Genomic DNA, 15667 nt, shown 5'->3' with positions numbered 1-15667 from the left:
GCCATTTCACCGACAGCCCCCGCAGCCCCCTCCTGGCCGAGCCATCCGCGCAGGGCTCTGGGAACGCGGCTGTAAGCCCACCACGGCGGGCACCGGACGCTCGGTCAAGAGAAACGAAGCGTGAGACGCCGCGAGCTCCGACGGGGCTTTACTCGGAGCCTGCTCACGATTTGGCGGAGAGGCCCCACAGCCGCCCACGCGTGTCCCATTTATCCCGCGCCTCTGGCCGGCCCCTGCGTGTGCGGACTCGCCGTGACCTGCCCGCCGGGGCTTCCCCACCGCGCCCCGCAGAGACCCAGCGCGGAGGCGGGCACCGGGGGCGGGCACCGGGGGTGGGCACCGGCCAGCAGCCGCGGCTCCCCGCCCCTAAGAAGCGAGCTCCGGCCGCGCCGCCTCGACGGCAGCCCGGGGACCTCCGTGGAGGGGCTGCAACCCGAGGCGGCGGCGCCCGGGAGACGGCAGCGGCGGCGCGGGAACCCGCCCCGGGCGCGCCGCCGTGACGTCACTGCCGGGGCGGGGCTGCCGCCGGAAGTTGTCGTTGCCCGGCAGCGGTTGCCAGGCGACGGCGGCGGCCGCGATGGAGGAGGAGGAGGAGGAGGAGAAGGTCCCGGCCGGCACCTTCCCCAGCTTCATGAGCGAGGGGACGCTGCTGGCCCGGCGGGGCGAGCACGGCAAGGCCCTGGCCTGCTTCAGCAACGTGAGCGCGGGAGCGGGGAGGGCTGAGAGCGCCCGGAGGTGGCACCGGGAGAGGGCGGCCGCGGCGGGACGTGGGTGTCGGTGGCACCTGGGTCACATAGGGGTGGCTGGGAGAGTGGTGGCACGGAGGGAAGGGGGATATAGAAGCACACCATGAGGGGAGGTGGCAGGGGTGCGAGGGGAGTGCTGCCAGAGGGCTGCAGCAGGGCGGGGAGAGAGCAGGGAGAGCACAAACCTGCGGTGAAGAGGCTGGGCTCGTCCTCGGCCAGCATCGAGAGCCAGGCTGGGCAGAGCGGGTTCCAAAGACAGGGGCGGCTGGGGAGGGGCTGCTGGAGAGGGGCTGCTGGGGCAGCAGTGACCTGTCCCTGGCTGCTGCCTCGCAGGCTCTGAAGCTGAGGCCAGGGGACAAGCACTGCCTGGTGGCCCGCTCAAAATGCTACCTGAGGCTTGGGGACACTGAAAACGCCCTGAAAGATGCTGAAGCTTCTCTCCAAAGTGACAAAACATTCTCCAAGGTAACCAGCACGAAGTGGTGAGAGCCGGGGGGGAGGGGGCAGGGACCCAGGCAGGGGCTGGCAGGCACTGTTGTGTATTTTCCCTCCTGTTTATTCTTCTCCTCCTCCCCTACACATCGTTCCAGGGACTTTACCAGAAAGCTGAAGCCCTGTACACCATGGGGGACTTTGAGTTTGCTTTGGTCCTGTACCACCGAGGCCGCAGCCTGCATCCAGACCTGCAGAAGCTGTCTCTGGGCATCGAGAAAGCCCAGGAGGCCATTGTCAACTGCATTGGAAGTAAGAAATGTCCTTTGTGTCCCCAGGAGCTGTTCAGGGGACAGCTGAGGCCATGCTGGCTCAGAAAGCACCCCAAGGACCCTGCAATAAGAGGCTCTTTGCTTCTGGATTTGTGCCCTTCTCCTGTGAAATCAGGAAGCACCAAAAAGTGCCAAGTCTCTGTTTTTTCCCCTTCTTTGGCTGCATGCCCCACTGGTACCCTGACAACTGCAGCCCTGCACCCAAACTGACACCAGCATTCCCAAAGCCACCATGGAAAGGCTCTGTTGGCACAGAGCAGAGCAGCTCAGCCCTCACAGCCCCACAGAGATCTTCACCCTCATGTTCAAGGCTCATTACAGAACTTTCCCTGCTGCCTGAGCCTGGCCCAGCCCCCAGCCCAGCCCCCAGCCCAGCTTCCCTCCACGTGCCTTGCGTAAGGGCAGTGCCAGCGCCCATGGCAGGGCAGCTCTGCTTTCACCACCCCTGGCTCAGCCCCTGGCAGGAGGCAGGAAAGGCCAAGGCCCTGGGGATGGCCAAAGCTAACAGAGAGCTTATTGGATTGGCTGGAAGCAGAGCTCTGGCAGCCCAGCAGGCAGGCACAGGACATGCTCCGGGGCACAGGGACACTGCTGCCACCTCCAACACATGCCCAGAGCAGCAGGGGCCTGGCTGGCTGCTGGGGAACCTGCTGGGCTGGTTCCAGCCTGCTCAGGTGGCTCCCACAGCCCAGGCAGGGCACACCCTGCACACCCAGGTCCTGATCCTGCTGATATCCAACTGCCTCTGCTCTGCCTGGAGTGGCTTCCCAAAGCCCAGCCCACCCCCAGTGCCGCAGCCTGCCACATCCCAGCGCTGTGGGGAGCCTGGAGCTCTTTCCTGGGGGATATTGAAAACCCAGGGACAGTGTCCCAGGCCAGCTCACTTCCCTCCATCACTGCTGCTTTCCCTGCACTGCTGCCTCAACACCTCTCAGCTGGAGCAGCTCTGTGCCTGCTGTGCCCCTGGCCTCTGTGGACTGTAGGCAAAGGAACAGACTGAAACCCAGAAAGACTTTAAAATCCAGCCATAGCTCCTAGATGCAGGGGGAAAGAAGCACAGAAGCAGGTTGGAGTTGGATTCAGACCTTTAAACATCTGGGGAATGCTGACACCCTACCAGGGCAGGTCCCCAGAGCTGCTTTGTTTGGCAGATCCCCAACCCCCAGCCTCCCATGGCACTCACATCACTGATCCTGGCCCAGCTGCCCTGGTGCCAGGGCACAAACCCTCTGCAGCAGTTCTGTGGCTTGCTGCAGATCCCTGCGCTCAGAGCTTGCTGTGGTCCCTTTCTTCCTCTGGTTGCATGCAGGATGCAGCACATCTCTGCAGGAGGAGCAGGCTGCTGGGAGCCCCTGGAGCCCTGTGCAGTGCTGGCTGAAACCCTGAGAGGAGCAGCAGCGCTGAGCTGAGCTCCCAGCACACCCAGACAGCTGATGGGAAGGGCTGGCAGAAGGCTTTATGCCATCGGGACACGACGGGCTGGGCACGTTCGTGGTCATTGTGATTCCTGAGGGCTCTGCACTGCTGTGGCTGAGCTCTGCTGAAGGTTTTCTTACGCCTGCAGGTCCATCCTCGGTGAAGCTGCAGTGCACGGAGGAGCTGCGCTTCGTCAGCAGGCAGGCAGAGGTAGGGCCGGCAGCGAGCTGCGGTCGCCGTGGTGCTGACACCGCCTGCAGCGTCCTCTGCAGCACCATGGACGTGGACAGGGCAGGTCCAGCGAGTGCCCTCTGAGCACGGGGCACAGGTCCAGTGAGTGCCCTCTGAGCACAGGGCCCAGGCTGGCCCTGCCCGGGCTGCTGATTGAATGCTTTTGGCTCACACTGCTCAACATTGACAGAAGGCAGAAGGGTTGGGGAAAGGCAACCAGGAGCCAAGCCCAGGCTGAGCTCTCTCCCAGCCCCTTTCTGGTGCTTGTTGCTGGTGGGCCACCTAAGGCTAATCAGTAACAGCCCCGAGGTCAGAGCCAGGGGACTTTTATCTCCAATATTTGCTTTGCTTTCCCCTGATGGCTCAGGGTCACAGTTTTGATGCTGGGCACTTTCCTGATTGCTTCACTCTGGGCTGGTCCCACTGCAGGGCTGCCTCAATTCTCCAGGACAGGCCACACTCGTGGGAGGGCAGCACAGAGACTGCTCCTTGCTCCTGCAGCTGGAGTTAGGAGATGCTTGATGATGAAACTAATCAGCACTAATTACTGGGATTTTGAGTGTGGCACTTCAGCAAGGCCCTGGCAGGAGCCCTGCCTCTTGCAGCCTCTCTGCCCCCGCCTCTTGCAGCCTCTCTGCCCCTGCCTCTTGCAGCCTCTCTGCCCCTGCCTCTTGCAGCCTCTCTGCCCCTGCCTGTGGGAGCTGCCTTGCCCACAGCCCTTCACTGGGCAGAACTAATTCTTGCTCTTACTGCAATGCCCCCTCCAGTTCTTGGGCATGAGGGAGCACAGCTGGGTGCAAAATCTCAGTGGCTCATGACCAAGGAGCTGGTGAGGTCCTGGCTCTGTGCTCTGCTGGAAGGGAGAAGTTTGCTCACAGAGTGTGAGCAGAACTCTGCTAATTCTCAGGCTCCCCACTGATCCCCCCCAAAACTTCCTCCATTTTTTCTTGCTGCAGAGCAAAAAGGCAAATCAGAAACCCCAAATCAAACTGAGCAAGGATCAAAAATGGGCAAAGAAAGAGAAGCCTGTGAGGAACCCAAGGGCAGAGCGACAGCTCCTCGGGGAGCTCTATGCAGACAAGACCTACCTGGAAGAGCTGCTCAAGGATAAAGGTTTTTCTCCACTGCATTTAACTCAAAGTTCTTCTTCTTCTGCCCCCCTGTGACTGCTCTTCCCCACAGCTATCAAAGCTCACACAGCACATGCTGCCTGTGGTGGTCCTGAGAGAGGCCCAAGCGGTTTTGGAACCAGATCCAACAGCCAGGACTGAGCACATTTCCTTCCCTCTCCAGAGCCAGGCTCTGGTAAGAGACAAAACCAGCTCAGAGCAATCTGTGCTGGTGAAATCAGAAGCAGAATCATTGCCAAGGACTCAGTGCTCAGACCCCTGGCACTGGCATGAGGAGGGAAGTGTTGCCCAAGAGGCTGTAACTGCTTTGTGGTTTCCTTGCCAGTGCTGCTAGGGTCGAGCTGCAGAGCTCCCTGTGGAGCTAGGCAGGAGGGTGGGGTCCCCTCAGTCACTTCTGGAGAACTCTTTGCCCAGTCACTGAGCAGTAATTAAGGATTCAGAGCACTCCTGGGGACATTAATCATGTGTGGGCTCTCTGGTTGCCAGGCACAAAACCTCTCTTCCCTCCCCTCCTGCAGTCAGCCCCCAGCCCTGCGCAGATTCACTCCAGCACAGAGCCCCCACAGGGGACGGCTGAGCGCTCCTCACCACTGCCCCCCACGAACTGAGCCCCTCCTCGGCCCTTGTCAGCAGAGAGGACAGCAGCTGGAGGGGCTGGGCCCAGCAGCCCCTGCTCAGGGCAACACCCAGTGGGTAACAGCAGCTTCCCTCCCGCAGCCCAGCCCTGAGCAGCTCCTTGGTGCCACTCACAAACCTTCCCTCCCCGCACCGCCGCTTGCCCCTCGCCCCCCGGGCACACATTAACGCCGCCTGGCTTCTGCTGCCTTGCTTCCAGATCTGATGGAGAGCAGCACAAGGCAGGGGGTGAAAGTGGCAGAGCTGGTGCAGAGGGGCATCTCCTACCTGGATGCCCGCAGCGAGTTCTGGCAGCAGCAGAAGCCGCTGTACGCGCGGCTGCGGGAGCGCCGGCTGCGGCAGGGCCGGGCGCGGCGCGGCGGGAGGCGGCCGGCGGAGTTTGGCAGACACCTGGCAAAGACCATGGAGGACATCGACATGTGTAGGTGTCCTGGCTGGGGGCAGGGAGGGCTGGGGCCTGGCACCTGCAGGTACCTGCTGCAGTGATCCCAGAGCAGAGGCAGCTCAGGTGTGAGCCAAGGCCGGCAGGGAGGGCTGGGGAGGCCTTGGTCCTGCGTCCTGCACCTCTCCCAGCACCGCCTCAGCCACACAGCCCAGCCCTCGGCTTTCTCAGCTTTGGCTGCACTTGGGGCCCTGCTGAGTGGCTTTCGGGACACCACTTAGAGATCAAAGCCAGGCAGGCCACTGCTGCATGCAGCAAACCCCTCTGGGCTGGTCAGCAGCAGCTCTGACACCGTGGCAGGGAGCTGAAGCAGCTGGGGAAGAGCTGTGTGGAAGCAAGGAGCAATCCACTTCTGGTGCTTAGAACCCAGGGGAAAGCATTTGGTAGCTGCTGCAGCTCAGCTCTTTGATGCTGCAACAGCAGGGTGAGGAGAGAGTCAGAAATGCCCCAAACCCATGGGCACAAGGAGCTGACAGGGAGCTCAGCTGCGAGGGGACAACCTCAGCACTGTGCTGGAGCTTCATGGCCCAGCCCAGGCTGCCCTGCTGCAGTCACTGAGAGCTTTCAAAACCTCCCCACAACGCTCATGGCTCTCCTTTGTGTCTCCCCAGCCAGGGCAGGCTGTGACCAGAGTCCTTTCCCCTTACCTGCTGCAAGGGAAGGGGTTTCCAGCAGGGCCAGAGGTGCCAGGGGCACATTTCCTGGAGACTGGAGGCAGGAGCGTGGGAGATGTGTGAGGGGTTGGGAGCTGACCTCTCCCGGGCTGGGGCTGGGGCTGGGGCTTGCACAAATTAGCTTTCCCTCCCCAGCATCACCACATCCACACACCTGTGCTGAGCTCCCCTCCTTGTCTCTAGTGCTGGCTGGGGGCTGCCCTGGAGAAGGCTGCCAGCAAGCTGAGTGTGTGCTGAGGGCAGTGCAGAGGTGCCCGGAGCAGGAGCTGCCCAACAAGGCTGAGCTGCTGGGAAGCCTCCACAGCCGCATGGGCAGCGCCCAGCTGCAGATGGGACAGGTGGAGGCAGCCCTGCAGAGCCACCAGATGGACCTGAAGTGTGCTGAGCAGAAGTAAGTGCTGGGAGGCTTGGACGGAGGGGAGAGAGGAAAGGACCTGCTGGGATGTGCCAGCCTGGGGCGAGGCTGCAGCTCCCGGCTGGAGCTTTGGCAGCACACAGCAGCCAGCCCCTGCCCGAGCTGCCTGCCCGAGCTGCCTGCCCGAGCTGCCTGCCCGAGCTGCCTGCCCTTGGGATCAGCTCTGCAGCGCCAGGAGCCCGAAGCAGAGCTGACAGGACCCAGAGCATGCGGCACAGCTGCTTCTCAGCTGAAGCTAAAGGGAGCACAGGTCCCAGTCCCAGCCGCGGGCGTGGGCTCCCTCCTCAGGAAGCTCAGGCTTGCGCCGCGCAGCTTTTGTCTCAGTTCCAACCACGAGAGCAGGCTCAGAGCTCTCTTCCCTCCGGCCCTCCGCACGCAGCAGGCCGAGCAGCAGAGCCAGCAGGGGGCTGGGGCAGGCCCGGAGCAGGGCAAGGCTGCTCAGTGACTGCTTGCTTTCTCTCCTGCGCGCAGCAATCTGCCCGAGGCTGTGTCCAGAGCCCTCGACAACATTGGCAGAGTCTATACCAGGACTGGCAGGTTCCAGGAGGCCATTGCCACGTAGGTACCGTGGGGAGCAGCAGAGGCACAGGGCTGGCTGGGGTCAGAGGTGGTCTCTTTGTTTAGTCACAAGGGGAGGGAAGCAGCAAACTGAACACAGTGAGAGCTGGGAAGCTTTTCATGCCAGCAGCCCCTGGAACCCTTTGGCTATAGAAGCAGTGGCTGAAATTGTAACTGGCACAGCTGGCACAGCTGGCAGCTGCCTGCCTCCCTTACCTTCTGCTTGCAGCTGGGAGAAGAAGATCCCAATGGCCAAATCCAGCCTGGAGAAGGCTTGGCTGTTCCATGAGCTTGGCCAGTGCTACCTGCAGCTGAACAGAGCTGAAGCAGCCAGAGGGTATGGAGAGAAGTCCCTGAAGGCAGCAGAGCAAGAGGGAGATGTCGAGTGGCAGCTCCATGCCACCTTGCTGGTGGCAGAAGCACAAGGTAGAGAGGGGCTGGCACAGGGCTGGGGAGAGCCTTGGCTGGGCAGGGTCCTGCAGCAAATGTCACAGTGACCCTGCAGCCAAAGTGACCTCAGAGCAAGGCCTCTCCTCAGGTGCTTGATTGCCATCATCTAAAATCAACCTCCTCTGTCCCAGTGCAATTAGAGGACCACTGGGCTGCCATCCTGGCCTTCGAGAGAGCCCTTGAGAAGGCAAAGCTGATTGGCAACAAAGCTGCCCAGAAGGCCATCACTGCTGTGAGTGTGGAGCCTGCAGGGGAGGAGATGTTGGCTAAGGGATGTGAGCAGGGAGGAATCACCTCGGGGAGGGTGGAAAGGACAGCAGAGGCCAGAGGGAAAGAGGCAGCTGCCCTGCTGGAGCTTTATTAACCACCCTGCTTGCTTGCAGGCCTTGGATGAGGCGAGCAAAAGCTTCGTGGAGCTGGACGAGGGAGGAGCAGAAATGACACTCCACTGGTGCACAGGTAGCTGGGCCTGCAGGATGTGGCCCAGGACAGGCCCAGTGCCCAGGTGACCCACGGGGAACGAAGGGGCTCGGCAGCGCCGGGGCCTCCGAGCATCAGCTGCCGTCAGAGCCGGCGCAGCGCGCAGCTCCTCCGGGTGCTGAACCGGCGCTGGCCGCTGGCCCGGCCGCGATGCGGAGCCCGGGCAGGAGGTGGCAGCACGGCCCCGCGGTGCCCGGGCAGGAGGTGGCAGCACGGCCCCGCGGTGCCTGTGCCCGGCAGGGGCTGGGGCGGTGGGTCCGGGCACGGCGGCCGTGCCGTGCAGCTCAGCACCTCGCACCGACGGCCGCCGAGTCCCGAGGGACAGGACATGGACCAGGTGCCCTCTGAAGGTCCCTTCTAGCCCAGACCATGCCCTGACTCTGTCCCGAGGAAGCAGAGGGGAGCTGGGAGCCCTTGGCTGTGGTGGGGGGTGCCAGGGGGTGCCAGGGGGCTTTTTTCTCGTGCCCTGATCTCTCTTTGCTGGAACTTGGCTTAAATTCACATTTTCCTCCCCAGGTTATGATTCCAGAAGGGAAAGCAGAAAACATGAGAGCTCGGAGAAGGGCAGGGAAAGAGGGGAAAGGGAGCAACGCCGACTGAACTGGGGGGACGCAAAGCACCGAGAAGATTCCAGGAGCTGGACAGGGAAACCGGGAACCGAGAGGGAGGGGAGGGACAAAGAACCGGGGGCCGTGGGGTGGCGGAGGGAGGGGAGCAGCAGGAGGAGCCGGTAGATGCGGAGCAGCCCCGGGGGAGACGGGGAGCGCCCGCGGGTGTTGTTCTGCGCTCGGTTGGCAAACAAGAGCCTTTCCCGGCCGTCCCCGGGCAGCCGCTGCCTCGCACCTACGCCGGTACCGCGCATCCGCCGGCGCTGCCCCTCGTACCGGCTCCGCTGGCCCTTCGCGGGTAACGGGAACAGAAGGGGCGGGGGGGACCGAGGCTCCGGGCACCCCCTCAGCGCGCGGGGGGAGGTCCCGGCCCGGCCCCCCGCTCCCTCCCGGTACCCCCCCGGCCCCTCCGCGCCTGCGCGGCCGCGGGCGGGGCCGGCGGTGGCGGGAAGGGGGGGCCCGGTTCTATGAAAGGGGCTGCGGCCGAGCCCGCCCCAGAGCCGCTTCCCCGCTCCGCACCGGCGGCCGCCCCGGAGCCGCTGCCCTCACCATGGTAAGTGGGGCTGGGGGTGCGCCGCGAGCGGGGCCGGGACCGGGACCGCTCCCGGGTGTGGCTTCCCGGAGGGGACGAAGCGCCGGCGGCGTCGCCGACACGTGGGCGTCGGGTCCGGGCGTCGCGGGGCTGCAGCCGGGAGCGGTCCCGGCCCTGGAATCACCGCGGTGCAGCGGCTGCATCCCGGGGGGTCTCAGCGCCTGCCCCGGTACACGGCACCCTCCGGCACCCATCGCGAGCCCCGGTACCGCTGGGAGCCCGGAGACAAGCGGCAGCTTTGTGGGGCCGGCGGGGAGGGCCGGGCCGGGGGCGCAGCTTCAATGGGGGATTGTCCGCCCCGGAGCCCGGAGCCCAGCGCCGCGGGGCTGTGTGGGGCCATTGTCCGGCCGGGCCCTACGTGGCTCCATCCCATGAAGGCTTCCATTATGCTCCGAGCTGGCGGCCGAACAATGGCCCCGGGGGGTGTTTTCCATGATTGTTCTTTTGTTTGCGCCTCTGAAAAGCAGCCTCAGTCCCTCCAGCGCCAGCAGCTGCCCTCAGCAAAATGCCCACCGCAGCCCCAGCCCTCGCCCAGCACATGGGGCTCGGCCGCAGCGATGCCAGCCTGGCCCAGCCCTGCCCCCCGGGCGCACCAGAGACGCCCTGTGAGGAGCAGCAGCTTTCGGAGCCCCAAATCCATGGGGAAGGAACGGAGGGGCCCCAGGGAGCTGGGGGAACCTCGCTCTTCTCAGGCGCTGGTTGGGTCCAGCAGCAGCCTGGGGAGCAGGCACCGCGATGCTCGGGGCTGGCACAGCAGCTGGCACAGCACATCTGGAAGCGGTGGGAGCCTGGTTCCAGGAGCCAGAACTCGTTCTGGAATGAGAGGGGAAAGTTCATCAGCTGCAGGAGTTGGGGTTCACAGCAGCTTCACCCTGCGAACAGGAAAGTGAATTTCTCTGACGTGATCTGGACCTCTCGATTTTGTCCCCAAAGCCAAACCGGCTCCTCCCGCATCGCTGCAGCGGCCGCGGGCACAGCGCTGGGCACTGCCCGGGCAGGGCTGGGCCGGGAGGCGGCTGGGGAGCGACAGGGGAGAGGTCGCCCAACTGCTGCCCCCGCGATGCTGCTTGACGCTTGCACGGCTGGGGAAATCCTTCCCTCCCAGACCCTGCGGGGAAGCACCCTGGGATTCCAGCAAGGGAGCCGCTGAGGAGGCGGCGCCGGCGCAGGAGCTCCTCCAGGGCTGCTTTCACTTTCGTGTTCCGCTCGCAGCTGCCGCAGGGCTTTGTGCTTCCCAGAAGCCGTTTCAGGTGCTCCTCATCGCAGGAGGAGCCCAAATCCCCGCTCCGAGGAGCCGGGGTGCTGGAGCGCGGAGAGGGACAGCTCGCACCCTGAGGGGCAGCGTCCTGGGGGGACGGAGGATCCCTGGGCAGCCCCAAAGCCCTCTGCGGCCGTTTGTGTTGAGCTGGAGGGGAGGGGGCAGCAGCTGCCAGCCTGCGGGACTTGGGTCTCCCGTTGCAGGCAGAGTTCCCCGCAGCAGCCTGCTGCGCTGGGAGCCGCAAAGGATTTGTTTTAAGCGCTCAGAAATAGATTTGGAACTGCAGAAGCCCTGCCCGGGCTGGAGCTTGGCTGCCTCTGACCTCCTGCCACGTGGTGGTGAAACTTCCCCTTCCTGGTCCGGCAGCACCGCGGCCGGAGGCTGCTGCAGACACAGCTCCGCAGGTCAGACCCCCGCAGCTGGTGCCCAGGCTGCTGGCACAGGGCACAGGTCACCGCTGGGGGGCTGGGAGGTGGTTTAAGCTGAGCAGGGCAGCAGAGCCCAGGGCAGGCCGGGGGAGAGGTGCTGATGCCGTGGGTCGTGCCGCAGGGCTGCTGCCAGCCTGCAAAAGGTTTCCTCCTTGCGTTGCAGAACAGAGGCTTCTCCAAGAAGAGTCACCCGTTCCTGCCCAAGATCTTTAGGAAGATGTCTGCTCAGGCCGCCAAGGAGAGGCCTGAGAGCCTGCAGTTCCCCTTCCTGGACGACGAGGACACCATCTCCACCATCAAGGAGTCCAAAACCTTCTTCATCCTGCGGGGGCTGCCCGGCAGCGGGAAGTCCACCCTGGCCCAGGCCATCCAGGACCGGTACAAAGATGCCTGCAAGGTCATCTCGGTCGACAGCTACAAAATCACTCCCATGGTCAGGAGCAGCCTCCCCGAGGAGTACTCCAAGGTGGACGAGGACCTGGTGGAGTACTGCAAGCGGGAGGTCAGCGTCATCGTGCTGGACGACAGCCACCACGAGCGGGAGCGGCTGGAGCAGCTCTTCGACATCGCCGACAAGTACCGGTACAAGGTCATCTTCGCCGAGCCCAAGACCCCCTGGAGGGTGGATTGCTCCCAGCTGAAGGAGAAGAACCAGTGGAAGCTGTCTGCCGAGGAGCTGAAGAAGATGAAGCCCAGCCTGGAGAAGGAGTTCCTGCCCATGTATTTTGGGTGGTTCCTGAGCAAGAGGAGCTCGGAGGTCCTGCGGAAGGCTGGCCAGGCCTTCCTGGACGAGCTGGGCAGCCTCAAGGCCTTCAAGAAGGAGAGCAAATACTGTGCGTATGGAGGGGTCCTCAGGCTCCTGCTCTGGGGCTGGGCTGCTAACCTCAGCTCCTGCTGAATCTCTGGCTGAAGTTAGCAAGGAGAAGCTGTTCAGAGCTCCTGACCTGCTCCCCACGGCTGTGGAGGGGCTGCTGGCAGAGAAGACAAACCAACGACCCTCCCCCTGCCCTCGTTCCTCAGCTCTGGCTGCAGGGAGCTGAGTTTGGGCAGCAGCAGGAGGCTAAGCTCCCCGGGGTGGGTCAGGGAAGGGCTGAGCCACCTCACCCCCTCCTGCACTGGGCTTGAGCTGAGCCCTGGAGCTGCAGAGAGGCTTCTGTGTTCTGTCAGCCTGGGTGGAAGGAGGGCTCTGATCTCCCCTCGGCTCAGGGAGGTGAAAGCTGAGGGCCAGGCTGGGGAAGAGAGCAGGGCTGGGGCTGGGCTCGGGGGGTGACCTCGGTGGGGGGTTGCTGACAGCCTCCCTGCCTGTCCTTGCAGTTGCCTCTGCCATTGAGGACCCCAAAATCAAAATCGACCTCACCAGCTACTTCGTGAAGAGGCCTCCCGGGGTCCTGCACTGCACCACCAAGTACACCGAGTTCGGCAGGGCCGCGGGCGCCGAGGAGTACGCGCAGCAGGAGGTGAGAGCGGGGCAGGGCCCCCCGGGCAGGGCACCCAGGGCATCCCCACGGCCTGCACAGAGTCCCAGCTGGGCCATGGTCCCTGTCAGGCCGCTCTGCTCCCAGCGCCGTCCCCTGCAGCCTGGTTGCAGCCAGGAGGGAGCAGGGCAGTTAGGTTCCAGCTGTGTTCTTTCAGAGCAGGTAAGCTCAGGTTAGGAACTGGGGGCTGCAGGGGGAGATGTCACCAGCCCCCAGCTCGCGCTCTGGTGGCCGACAGGACCTCGGCTGTGCCACAAGAGCCCTGGGCACGCAGACCCTCCCCCACCCTATGCAGCCCCCCTAAAGCCACCCTCTGTGCCTCTCTCCCTCCCGTGCCAGGCCGTGAGGGCTTCCTACGGCAAAGGCTTCACCCTCTCCATCTCTGCTCTCTTCGTCACGACAAAAACTGTGGGTGCCCGCGTGGAGCTGAGCGAGCAGCAGCTGCTGCTGTGGCCGGGGGACGCCGACAAGATCCTGCCCACCGACAGCCTGCCCCGGGGCAGCCGTGCCCACATCACCCTGGGCTGCGCCAACGGCGTGGAGGCCGTGCAGACTGGCTTGGACCTGCTGGAGTTCGTGAAGCTGGAGAAGGCAGGGAGCAAGGGGGAGCAGCTGGGGGAGATCGGGGGCGGCAGGCTGCTGTACTTCGAGAACGGGATGTGGCTGCTGGCGCTGGCCAAGAGGCTGGAGGTCAGAGCTGTCTTCTCAGGGTACTACGGGAAGGGCAAACTGGTGCCCACGCAGAGCACCAACAAGAGGGGCTCCGCCTTCAGCTCCTGCACCATCATCTAGGGGCAGGGGCAGGGGGCTGCTCTGGAGAGTTTTAGGTCAGTAACCTTCTGTAACCCTTAAGGAGAAATAATTCCCTGTACTAAAGTCAGCCCTGTGCCCGCCCCAGCGCCAGGCCCCTGGGGAGCTGCTTGGCCTCACAACAAGGAAGAAAACAAGCAGCAGCCTCTGCCTGCCCCTCGCTGGCAGCTGCCTGCCCCTCGCTGGCAGCTGCCTGCCCCCTGCCCCTCGCTGGCAGCTGCCTGCCCCCTGCCCCTCGCTGGCAGCTGCCTGCCCCCCTGCCCCTCGCTGGCAGCCGCTGCTGTGGGGCAGAGCTCTGGGGAGCAGGAGCTGAGGGCTCTGCTTGTTGCCTTCCTCGGAGGAAGATCAGCTCTGGTCTCTGCCAACGTCCCTAGGAACCACAATCGTCAGATCTTGCCTGGGAGCAGTGGCAGACCACGGCCTGGGCACAGCCAGGGCAGCTGTGCCACACCTCCCTCCCCCTGGGGCTGCCTCCAGCTGCCCTGGGAGCTGTTCCTGGGTGAGACCCCAGTGAGGCCCAGCTCTGGGCCCTCTTGCAGCCAGCTGAGCTCTGCCCCAGCTCCACCTCCACTGCTCCCAGGGGAATGCTCCCAGGAGCCCCCAGGACAGGCCCCCAGCTCCTGCAGCCGTGTCCCTGCACACTGCCAGAGCAGGCTGGGCCAAGTCCAGCGTCCTGTAGGCAACAATCCTGCCCTGGCAGGGGGTGGCAGAGAGCAGCCAAGGCCTCTCCCACCTTATTTGATGGAAACTCAGATCCTGGCTGGGGCACATCCCTGTGGGCCCTGCAGGATTCTCCTCTAATGCACTTGAATGTTCCAAGCTGGCAGTGCTGGGGGCAGGAGGTGAGGGCCCCATAACTGTAACCTCAAACCTAAACCCTGGCTGCAGAGCAGCTCTGCTGCTGCTGGGGGCCAGGCCTGGGGCAGCAGAGCTGTGGGCACCACTGCCCTGTAACACAACTAACAGCTGAGGTCGGGACAGCAGCTTAGACTCACCTGGCTCTGGTGCCCTGCAGTGACATTAACTCTGTTAACCCTCTGTGTGCTGACTCTGCCCAGTGGCTGCTGGGCTGGGGGAGCTGCTGCTGGGGAGGCTCCAGGCTGCCTCTGCAGGAGGAGTTTCTGCTCCCAGCACTTGGCACAAGAGCCAGGAGCAGGCTGGGGCTGACCTGGGAACACTCTGAGCTCCCCAGTACCCCAAAGCACCTCCTGCTGCTGAGGGGGACACAAATTCTCACTGTAACCAACAACTCCCTCCCTGCACACCCCCAGCACCTCTGACCCTCCCCCTCAAACCCTCCCCAGCCCTGCACAGGCCCTGGGGTGAGGGCCCCCCCTCCAGCTGGGCCTTTCCCACCCACTCCCTCCTGGCTGTGTCCCAGCAAGGCTTCCACCTCCCCCTCCCCAGCAGCCCCGGCCAGGATGGCTCCCGGGGGAGCGCAGCAGGATGCTGCCCCCCTCCCTCCCCGGCCCGGGGGAGGCCCCGGGGCTGTGGCTGCCCTGCAGCAGCAGGGCACAGCCAGGGCCCTCTGCCTGCCCAAGCAGCACAGCAGCAGCCTGCTGGGTTCAGATTTTATTTGTACATCATATACACTTTATAATAAAGTAAACCAATGGCATCTGCCTTGCCTCAGGCTCTCAGACTCTTCATACAAACACATCATCATCATCATCACCACCACCACTGCCTAATGAAGTAAACAACAGATTCACATTTCTGCCACCCACAGCCTGGGAGGTCCAAGGGCCCTGCAGGGCTCTGCCCCGAGGTGGAGCCTGGCTCAGAGGTGGCCCTGGGGCCAGGGCCTGCTGCCGGCACTGCTGCCCTGCCCCCAGGGAAGGGCTCAGCTCAGCACAGCCTCAGGCTCCTCTCCAAGGTGGCTTCACACCGGTGCCCCTCTGGCCTCACCCCTCCCCTGGGGGGGCTCAGTTTGCTCCTTCCCACTCACCTCCCCAGCATCCCCCCACACCCTCCCCTCTGGAGCAGGGAAAGCAGGGGGGTGGGGGGGAGGTGAGCTGTGGGCAGGGCTGCCAGCTGCACCCAGCTGCTGCCCCAGGCCCCCCCAGCTCCCCACCCCTCAGCCCAGAGCTGCCCTGCAGCAGCTGTGCTCCAGGGACAGTCCTGGGCAAGGCCACAGCGCTGCCTCTGCCCTCCACAGCCAAGCCCTGGGAAGCAGGGCCAGGGCCAAGCACAGGGCTGCCACAGAGGGCACAGAGCAGTCACCAAGCTGCCAGGGTCCCAGCTGCTGCCTGCCAGTCTGGGTGGCAGCAGATGGAGCTGGCACTGCCTGGAGGAGCCAACCTTCTCCCTAGGGGAGGGTACAAGGCACAAGTTGAACAGGATGAAACCATCCAGGTGAAGGGAAGAGACTCTCTGTAGTCAGTGCTGAGGGGGCAGAAACCACCTTGGAAGTGCAAAGCACAGCCTGGGCTCAGCACTGTGGCCCTGCCCTGGCTGAGGAGTGAGGTGGCCAAGGGCAGGGAGCAGCAGCAGAGCAGCTCTGACTCTGTCCCCTCAGACACTGAGGGAGCTGCAGCCTCACTCTGTGCCCTGA

General features: G+C 64.1%; 2 protein-coding genes across 3 annotated transcripts; both read left to right on the top strand.

Moving 5' to 3' along the window:
* The first annotated feature begins 577 nt into the window (after positions 1-577).
* Positions 578-8303, top strand: ODAD4 (outer dynein arm docking complex subunit 4). The gene is made up of 11 exons (XM_054176592.1): positions 578-697; positions 1080-1211; positions 1337-1490; positions 3075-3136; positions 4114-4270; positions 5123-5344; positions 6223-6430; positions 6926-7012; positions 7242-7438; positions 7594-7694; positions 7938-8303. The coding sequence occupies exons 1-11, from the start codon at positions 578-580 to the stop codon at positions 8301-8303; spliced, it is 1806 nt and encodes a 601-aa protein (XP_054032567.1).
* Positions 8304-8976: 673 nt separating this feature from the next.
* Positions 8977-13268, top strand: CNP (2',3'-cyclic nucleotide 3' phosphodiesterase). 2 transcript variants are annotated; one of them, XM_054176755.1, is made up of 4 exons: positions 8977-9103; positions 10992-11661; positions 12143-12285; positions 12643-13268. In XM_054176755.1, exons 1-4 carry the CDS (start codon positions 9101-9103, stop codon positions 13093-13095), a joined length of 1269 nt encoding a protein of 422 aa, XP_054032730.1. In that variant the 5' UTR covers positions 8977-9100; the 3' UTR covers positions 13096-13268. The 2 variants fall into 2 exon arrangements, with proteins under 2 accessions (XP_054032730.1, XP_054032731.1); XM_054176756.1 differs by lacking the exon at positions 8977-9103 and adding an exon at positions 10462-10804.
* The last annotated feature ends 2399 nt before the right edge of the window (positions 13269-15667 follow it).

Source organism: Dryobates pubescens, chromosome 36 (assembly GCF_014839835.1).
Source record: "Dryobates pubescens isolate bDryPub1 chromosome 36, bDryPub1.pri, whole genome shotgun sequence".
NCBI lineage: Eukaryota > Metazoa > Chordata > Aves > Piciformes > Picidae > Dryobates > Dryobates pubescens.
Note: the sequence above shows the minus strand (reverse complement) of the source record. Positions and strands in the feature narration are given on the sequence as shown.

Coding starts and splice junctions, on each gene's coding strand:
- CNP (XM_054176755.1), top strand. Junction 11,662..12,142: donor CAAGAAGGAGAGCAAATACT/GTGCGTATGGAG, acceptor CTGTCCTTGCAG/TTGCCTCTGCCATTGAGGAC. Junction 12,286..12,642: donor AGGAGTACGCGCAGCAGGAG/GTGAGAGCGGGG, acceptor CTCCCGTGCCAG/GCCGTGAGGGCTTCCTACGG.
- ODAD4 (XM_054176592.1), top strand. CDS start 578: ATGGAGGAGGAGGAGGAGGAGGAGAAGGTCCCGGCCGGCACCTTCCCC. Junction 1,491..3,074: donor CATTGTCAACTGCATTGGAA/GTAAGAAATGTC, acceptor TTACGCCTGCAG/GTCCATCCTCGGTGAAGCTG. Junction 4,271..5,122: donor AGAGCTGCTCAAGGATAAAG/GTTTTTCTCCAC, acceptor CCTTGCTTCCAG/ATCTGATGGAGAGCAGCACA.